Source organism: Engraulis encrasicolus, chromosome 9 (genome assembly GCF_034702125.1).
Source record: "Engraulis encrasicolus isolate BLACKSEA-1 chromosome 9, IST_EnEncr_1.0, whole genome shotgun sequence".
NCBI classification, from domain to species: Eukaryota; Metazoa; Chordata; class Actinopteri; order Clupeiformes; family Engraulidae; genus Engraulis; species Engraulis encrasicolus.
The window spans coordinates 7956355-7965673 of NC_085865.1; the positions used below are offsets into that span (position 1 = coordinate 7956355).

The 9319-nt window shown below is 45.3% G+C and overlaps 1 protein-coding gene across 1 annotated transcript in view; it reads right to left on the reverse strand.

Annotated features, from left to right (window-relative positions):
- nphp3 (nephronophthisis 3) overlaps positions 1 to 9319 on the reverse strand; it is a 48186-nt gene that overhangs the window by 37990 nt on the left and 877 nt on the right. Inside the window, exons 2-6 of the mRNA XM_063206431.1 lie at positions 8296 to 8747; positions 6199 to 6324; positions 3862 to 4012; positions 2823 to 2975; positions 2079 to 2212 (exon numbers count right to left, since the gene is read on the reverse strand). Coding sequence (XP_063062501.1) covers positions 2079 to 2212; positions 2823 to 2975; positions 3862 to 4012; positions 6199 to 6324; positions 8296 to 8619 — 888 coding nt within the window. The 5' untranslated portion in view covers positions 8620 to 8747. The remainder of the gene's footprint in view (positions 1 to 2078; positions 2213 to 2822; positions 2976 to 3861; positions 4013 to 6198; positions 6325 to 8295; positions 8748 to 9319) is intronic.

Sequence of the window (9319 nt, forward strand, 5' to 3'; positions counted from 1 at the left end):
CTTCTGGAGGAGAAGAGAGAGGAGATACGTTAGTTAAACTTCACACAGACCCTGCAGCCTGGGAGAATACTTCTGGAGGAGAAGAGAGAGGAGATACGTTAGTGAGGGATATGCCACTATTTTGGGCCTTAAAGCTAAAATTGTTGGCCGGGGTTTATAAAGGTGGTAAAGTGTCTTATTTTTCATGTAAGCCGTTGTCTTGCTTTAAGACAAGTTAAAAGAGGGAGTATGTTGCTAAGCTAGTGAAAGTCAATGGATCACTGTAGCATGTAGCATGCTACACGGATCCACTTTACCACTTTAGACACTTTACCACCTTTATAAACCCCGGCCAATGATTTTAACTGTATTAAGCCCCAAAATAGTGGCATACCCCTTTAACCTTCACACAGACCCTGGAGCCTGGGGGAATACTTCTGGAGAAGAGAGAGGAGATACGTTAGTTAAACTTCACACAGACCCTGCAGAATACTTCTGGAGGAGAAGAGAGAGGAGAAACGTTAGTTAACCTTCACACAGACCCTGCAGGCTGGGAGAATACTTCTGGAGAAGGACAGAGAAACGATAGTGGAGGAGAACGTCAGTTAAAGGGGTACAAGGTAGAATTAAAAGGTTAATTTATTACAGTCCCAAATAGGCTGATGCTTAAATGAGTCAAAAGTACTGTATTTTATAACAGTACTGTATAAATGAGTCAAAAGTATTGTATTTTCAAAATTTCTTGGGGGACAAACCCCTATAACCATAACATGTTAGTTATGTCAAATATTTTCCTTTCCCCTATACCTGTATGAAGAGTGTAAGTTCGTCAGGGCACAGTGTGTACCTGTATGAAGTGTGTGAGGTCCTCCCTATACCTGTATGAAGTGTGTGAGTTCGTCAGGGCCCAGTGTATGTATGTGTGTGAGTTCGTATGTATGTATGTGTATGTATGTGTGTGAGTTCGTCAGGGTCCAGTGTATACCTGTATAAAGTGTGTGAGTTTGTCAGGGTCCAGTGTGTGTATACCTGTATAAAGTGTGTGAGTTCGTCGCTGGTGTCCTTGGTGTGTACCTGTATAAAGTGTGTGAGTTCGTCGCTGGTGTCCTTGGTGTGTATGAGGTAGCAGTGTATGTATACCTGTATGAAGTGTGTGAGTTCGTCCCTGGTGTCCTTGGTGTATACCTGTATGAAGTGTGTGAGTTCGTCCCTGGTGTCCTTGGTGTGTACCTGTATGAAGTGTGTGAGTTCGTCCCTGGTGTCCTTGGTGTGTACCTGTATGAAGTGTGTGAGTTCGTCCCTGGTGTCCTTGGTGTATACCTGTATGAAGTGTGTGAGTTCGTCCCTGGTGTCCTTGGTGTGTATGAGGTAGCAGTGTGTGTGTACCTGTATGAAGTGTGTGAGTTCGTCCCTGGTGTCCTTGGTGTGTACCTGTATGAAGTGTGTGAGTTCGTCCCTATACCTGTATGAAGTGTGTGAGTTCGTCGCTGGTGTCCTTGGTGTATACCTGTATGAAGTGTGTGAGTTCGTCCCTGGTGTCCTTGGTATGTACCTGTATGAAGTGTGTGAGTTCGTCCCTATACCTGTATGAAGTGTGTGAGTTCGTCGCTGGTGTCCTTGGTGTGTACCTGTATGAAGTGTGTGAGTTCGTCCCTGGTGTCCTTGGTGTGTACCTGTATGAAGTGTGTGAGTTCGTCGCTGGTGTCCTTGGTGTGTACCTGTATGAAGTGTGTGAGTTTGTCTCTGGTGTCCTTGGTGTGTACCTGTATGAAGTGTGTGAGTTCGTCCCTGGTGTCCTTGGTGTGTACCTGTATGAAGTGTGTGAGTTCGTCCCTGGTGTCCTTGGTGTGTACCTGTATGAAGTGTGTGAGTTCGTCCCTGGTGTCCTTGGTGTGTATGAGGTAGCAGTGTGTGTGTACCTGTATGAAGTGTGTGAGTTCGTCCCTATACCTGTATGAAGTGTGTGAGTTCGTCCCTATACCTGTATGAAGTGTGTGAGTTCGTCCCTGGTGTCCTTGGTGTGTACCTGTATGAAGTGTGTGAGTTCGTCCCTGGTGTCCTTGGTGTGTATGATGTATGAGGTAGCAGTGTGTGTATACCTGTATGAAGTGTGTGAGTTCGTCCCTGGTGTCCTTGGTGTGTATGAGGTAGCAGCGTACGGTGTTGCTCCACAGCCCTTTGGAGATGTAGGGCGACACCTGCAGGAGGCTGGCCACCGCTGCATCCCAGTCGTCTACACACACACGCGCGCACACACAAGTACACACGTACACGTACACACACACACACACACACACACACACACACACACACACACACACACACACACACACACACGTACACACACACACGTACACACACACAAAAGTACATCCACACAAGTACACATATGCACACACGTACACACAAACAGCACGCACACAAGCATACACACACACGCACGCACACACCCACACAAGTACACATATGCACACACGTACACACAAACAGCACGCACACAAGCATACACACACGCACACACACACCCAACCACACACACACACACACACACACACACACACACACACACGCACACACACACCCAACCACACACACACACACATCCCACATGAACACAAATGAATATGCTGTGTTAGACAATTTATAAGAGCAAAAACCCTCCCATTCCAGTAATTCTCTCTGCACTTAAAATAGGCTTATTTCACTGATGTGCTGCTCTGATGATACTATGTGTGGTCATTGCTGGGCTTAGCCAGGTTTTTGGGTGAAATATGTACCACAATATTATTTACCTGCTGACGGTCAGATACATATTATGAGAATAATAATCATAAGAAGCCGACCTCTGCTGACGTTGGCAAAGGGTCCCTCCACGTCCATGAGGCTGTGGGCGAACTCCGGTCCACGATAGCTCTGTTGCAGTTGCATCATGCTGCCAACAGAGGGCTCACTCCCCAGCACGCCGCCGCCCCAGTACTCACACTGCATGCCCACAGCTGCACAGCGCCACACAGAGGAGAGGAGGAGGAAAACACTTATAGTATAAAAAGCAAGGTCTATAAATTAGCTTTTCTCATTACCGGTACAAGCCACATATACACTCCCTAATGTGTCAATGTGTACGCTTTCTTGAATTTTCACCAGCACTTGGCCGGTTGTCTGGTGTTAATTTAGAGCCCTGATAACAGCACTCAAACAAGTTTCAAGTAGGAATTACAAATGTAACATCACTGTACAACTGTTGGAGAAGATTTTAGAAGATGTTTTGAAGACCAAATGATGTTTAACACGTTATCAAAGTGAGCAATCTCAGGTTTGACCAAAACTCTGATGGGCTCAAGGCACCTTTCAAACGTTTGTCAAATTACCACAATCAAATTTTCTGATAGTGACCCACAGGCCATCTCCTACCACCTGCCACCTGCCAGCTGGGGTGTGCAAAAAAAAACCCCACAAGTTCAACGTGTCAAACAGGGTTCCCACACCTTTTTCATGAACAAATTCAAGCACTTTTCAAGCACCTTCAAGCACCAAATTTTCAGTTTTCCAGCACCTTTAAAAGGTGGCGGGAAGATGCAATTAAGATGCAATTTCCTGCATTCTAATCAATTTTAGGTAGTCGAATGGCAAATCCCATCTGACATCTCACTCCCTCAGATTTTCAATGTACCTGAACAATCTATTTCTATTATTTGGCTTACCGAGTTTGACTTGACACAAATTTCAAGTATTTTCAAGCACTTCACCAAAAATCCAAGCATTTTCACAACCTTGAAAACACTTCATTGAAATTCAAGCATTTTCAAGGAATTCAAGCACAAGTGGGAACCCTGGTCAAATTACCATACAAAATAAAAAATACCCCAAAATAATCTGCCATACCGGTGACTGTAGTTTGGTTTTCGTCAGAGTCGGAGTCGTCTGGGTCGTACACCTGCACCCCCTGGGCCTGCAGCTGCTGCAGTTTGGCCTCCAGATCCCTCTTGGCTCGCAACAGGTCCTGGATCTCCTTCTCTTTGGTCTCACGGAATATCTACCAATCAGCGGAACAGCACTTAACCCATTGATGCCTAAAGCTCCTGCAACAAATGCCCGCTAAATCCCTAAGCCCTTTTTGTAAAAAAAAAAAGGTGCCCTCAGCCTATAAAAACCTAAATGTCTCAGCCTCCGAAGCGCAGACAATATAAATTAAATAAGTTGCATTTAAAAGCTGAGACCCTCATCTTGTATTAGAATGTGTTCATTCAGCTCTAACATTGTAACAGTTTTAATAAAAAATGTCAAATCTCATGATGAGCCTGAATGGTGCATCCATCCATGCAGCTTCAGGCACCTTGGTCAATGTTGTGCTACGCAGCATCCAGCATCAATGGGTTAAAGAGCCATTGTGTAGCTACAATGTACCCATACAGCACAAAACAGATGCAAGAAATCCTTCATGCCCTCAGCTGTAGCCCTACACAATCCACACAAGATGCACATTACCAGTTATCCAGCCTCATCATGCATGCATTGACATGTCTTGTTTAACCCCTTTTCACAGAGGTAAGGTTATAACACAGCCCTTATAGAACAGCCTTGCCACTCGCTATTACCCCTTATTACCCGCAGCACTATGGCTCTCTGTAATGTCACGGCAATGTTGTTATGATGTAGTTAAGCATTTTCAGCAAGTGAATCGGGTCGCCGGCGACCCCTGCTGCAGTAAGAGGCTATGCCCCATTGTACCAGTTGTTTGTATTAGTTCTATGGTTTTTTGGCTGCAGTTCCAATGAGTTCTCCACTAGTCGCGCATTGGAGACCAGAATGAATGGGACCCAATGGAGCTAGATGCTAAAATTCTTAATTTTCACCCAGGTCTCCTAAACAATGCTCAGATTTGAATATCGTTCTGGAGACTTCAATAAAAGTTTCACTCAACAGTTTAATAAAAAAGCACATATGTTTGTTTGATTTTTTACAGTAGGAGTTTTTGTTGCTCACTACTCGCTAGCATTTTTCTAAGGATGTGACGTCATAGACACTTAAAATCACTTTTTAAGCATATGCGTGGCTCAAAAAATCTAAAACTCAGCCGTGGGTATTTTCTATATACCGTATAGTCTTTCAAAAGCAACATCCGAATTACACGAGAAAAAAATCCCATACTGAGATAAAGGCACCATGAGGGGTTTTGCTCCATAGGACTCCATTCATTCATCCGGGCCGCGACGTGGATAAGGGTGGAACTGCAACTACAGCTCTAAATCTGCCATAGAACTAATACAAACCTGCCTCGTTTCGGAAACTGGAAATCACAGTGAAACCAACAGGTGGCATATCTATTCCTAAAGAATCTATGGTTATAATCTCACTGTCACCAAATTGTAATGACCCTGTTACTTCAGGCTCTCTGTAATGTCATAGCCATGTTGTTATGATGTACCGGTAGTTGAGTCTTTTCAGCCTAGAGCAGGGTTTCCCAAACTGTGGTGCGTGCACCACTGGGGGTGCGCGGCCTGCTACAAGGGGGTGCGCGAGCGGAATTGGACAATAGCGGATATGTGTGTTTTTCTACAGCATTAATGAACATTAAGTAGTTTTTAATTGTTTGGTAAATTGTATGATGGAAAGGTCCATCTGAAGTGTAATGTATAACTCCTAGACTTGTCATGCAACAAGTTCCATTGTAATGGAGACAGAAAAAACTGTCAATTATATTGGAAATGTGGACTCCCCAAAATTACTCTGTATAATGTGCGGCAATATTCGCATAGAGGGTGCGCGAACCACACTGAAATGTACAAGGGGGTGCACAGGGAAAAATGTTTGGGAACCGCTGGCCTAGCGTAAACAGGCCCGCCAGTGGGCCCATCTGCACAAAGAGGCTACAGAGCCATGTGAAACATTTCTGGACATTTGTGATCACACTTCACAACTGCTGGAGATGTCGTATTGCCACTTTTCAGTTCTTGTACGTACTCACTGTATGTTCGAAGACACATTGTACACATTGGACCAGTTTGAAAGTGTGGCATTTGGAAAGGGCATGTCAGTCAATACTATATACACTGTATGTAATAATGTACATGCAGAGTTCAGGAGAGTAAATGTGAATATCAAGACTGACGGTAACCTCACAAAACAAACACAGGTGTTTCCAAATAGCCACGTCTAACAACAAACGGCCAAATATAAAAGGATGAATCAAACTTTTTACATAAAGCAGCTGCCTCTCACCTTGAACTGACGTTTAACCTTGTCTCTGTCGCGTTCGAAGGTCGAGGCCCGCTCCATGGCCTGGGACTTGGCCTCCAGGGCACTCTCTTTCTCACGCAGGTTCTTCTGGTAGGTTTTCTGCAACGCCTGCATTACAAAAAGATAACCAAAATAACAGTATAATTGGTACTCTAAGCATCATCCCTCATCTTTCAGGTGTGTCACGACACAGTGGGACAAACATCACTTCAAAGTAGAGGCTGGAGCTGCAGCTTAATTTTTTTGTTTTTTATTATGTGCAAACACACGACTAACATTTACAATGTTATAATTAGAGATGCACCGGATCCTGATTTTTAGGATCCTCCCAGATACCGGATCCACTGCTTAGGAAACGGATCCTACGAAAGGGTTGAAACACATAGCCTACTCACACACGTGGGCCCTTTATTACGTTGGCTCAAACTATTTTTTAGACTCATTGGCTTACTGCCACACTGCCTGCAACGGGCGCTTCCAAAGGGCTTTCACTCCATTCAGCGATTGGGGTTGTGAAAGACTGACTGAAAAGCCTAGGCTAAGTAAAAACTAGATCCTGATTTTTAGGATCCTACCGGATACCAGATCCACTGCCGGACCCCTGCCGGACCCAGACCCTGTGAAAAACCCTATTATCCTGCCGGATCCGGAACCGGATCTTAGATCCGGTGCATCTCTAGTTATAATGTGTGTGTGTGTGTGTGTGTGTGTGTGTTTGTATGTGTGTTTCTACAATTTCTTTACAAAACATGTCATATTTCATCTGAAATTATATCAGGGAGCCAGATAAGACGGCCTAAAAGGGACCATAAACAGCCCTTGAGACATAAAGTACAGTAGGCTCCCCAACCCTGCCATACGCTCTCCCTGCAGCTGGGGCGTAAATGTGGGAATGTGTGTGTGTGTGTGTGTGTGTGTGTGTGTGCGTGCCCGCGTGTATGTGTGTGTGTATGTAGCCCCTTAATGCACGCCGTACCTCCTGAGGCACGCTGTAAAAGACATCGAAAGTTAACTACCATAGTACTACAATACTATGACATGACACAGGGCCTTTAGTAATGCACTGCGACTTGGTCATTGCCATTCTGGTGACAGCAAATGTATAACGCCGTGTCTTAAAGGGTTAAAGCACTTTCAGTCAACTTCTTAGATGTGATATTGTGCTACGGCATATAATGTACATGTTGTATTGTGTCGTATTGTCAACAAATGACAAGGACACTGACTTTCTCTTTTCACCAGAATCGACCCTCGCCCTCCAACAGTACAGATCCAGTCGGCACCTCCGGGCCCGCCCACGAAACTGCTTGTTTTCCCCTTCATATGCTCCACCCGCTGTATGTATTGGCCAATCAAACGGTTCTTCTACAGCAGGGGTGGGGAACCTTTTTCATTCGAGGGGCCACTTCAAATTCATCCGAGGGCCGTAAAAGTCCTCCGAGGGCCGTACTATGAACACAAACCAGGATTTCCCCATGCACTTAAGGTTAATATTGTAGGCACTGGCAGCCACCTTTAAAATAGTCCCCAGTCTCCCCACCTTCTTTAGGTCCTCAGAATATAACTTCTTTGTATTGCAAATGTATTTTCTAAGATTCCTTTACACAATATGTCATATTTCATGATAAGCTGCATACCATAAAAATTGCATCGGGGGCCGGATTAAATGGCCTCAAGGGCTGCAAACGGCCCTCGAAACATAGGTTCCCCACCCATGTTCTACAGGTATGTGTAATGACTGGCAGTAATTGGTGCCGCGCGACCACAACCGGTGGGTGGCGCAAACGGAGGGGAAAACAAGCAGTTTCATCAGAGATTCTTTAAGTATATAGAGATATGCCAACACAATAGGTTTCTATGGGCACCTAACGTGCCAGGTTCCGGTCTGCCTAAAGGGGCGTGTCATAATGCTCCTAGAATGAATAGAACAGTCCTTAGGTCTGCCTAAAGGGGGATCCCCCCCCTCCCCCTTGCGACAGTAGAACCCGGAAACAATGGGCCAGCGGAACCTCTCTCTTATCTACTCTCTCTGGTTTCATGGGGCGGGCCAAAGGTGACCCGACTGGATCTCTGAGTTACCTGCAGCTCGGCACGCAGCCTCTTGTTCTCCTCGTCCAGCTTGGCCTCCTTCTTCTGCATGGAGGCGATCTCATTGTTCTTGCTGACGCGGAAGATCTCGTAGTCCTTGCGAAGCCGCTCGTACTCGGCCGTGTACTCGAGGTCCACGGAGCCCGTGGACTTGAAGCTGGCGCCGATGACCCGCGGTCCGCGCCGGAAGGAGCTGCGCAGGAGCCGGGCTTTGGGCTTCACCTCCACGGGGATCTCGCAGGCCTCGCCGCCCTCGCCCCCGTACCCGTCCTCGATCACATCACCGGGGCTCACGAGCGATGAGGCGGTCCCCATGACAACCACCACTGATTGACTGCGGATGGTTGTTGTCAATACAGCCTGTCAGTAGATTAAGATTGGATGTGCAGGATGCTGAGAGCTGTTCCCGGTTCATCTTGCATAGTGGAAAAACAACACAGCAACTGTGGGAGGAAATACATTAGAATACTGTATTAGAGTATATTATCAGAAATGCTAGAAAATTATTCTACTAAATAGTGACCACATAGGCTACAATATATTTCAATCAAGCACACACTCATGATGTGTAGCATGACATAAACATGTCTGAGCAAACTTTAATTAAATTTGAATAAGATGAGGAGGATGATGAGGAGAAGGAGGGAGATGAGGGTGATGAGGATGGTGGTGGTGATTAGGAGGAAGATGGTGATAAGGAAGAGGATGAGGAAGATGAGGATGATAATTAAGAGGGGAGGAGGAGGATGACCTTGTGCACTTGCTTGTTATTTTTATGCTAAATTGATTTGTTTGTTTTGCTTACAGATGCCCAAGCTTTTGTTTAGTGGAAAAATTCATAATATAAAGTTGTGATTTCCACGCACAAAAAAAATCAAATCTAATGATCACAAGGAAGAAGACAATGAAATCACATCTCTCAGTCCATTCTAGCCACATACCGTTGTTCATTTTTAAGTAGATTTCTGTCTCTGTTCGTTTCTGTTTTTGTAGGGCCTGTGGAGCTCTTTGACTG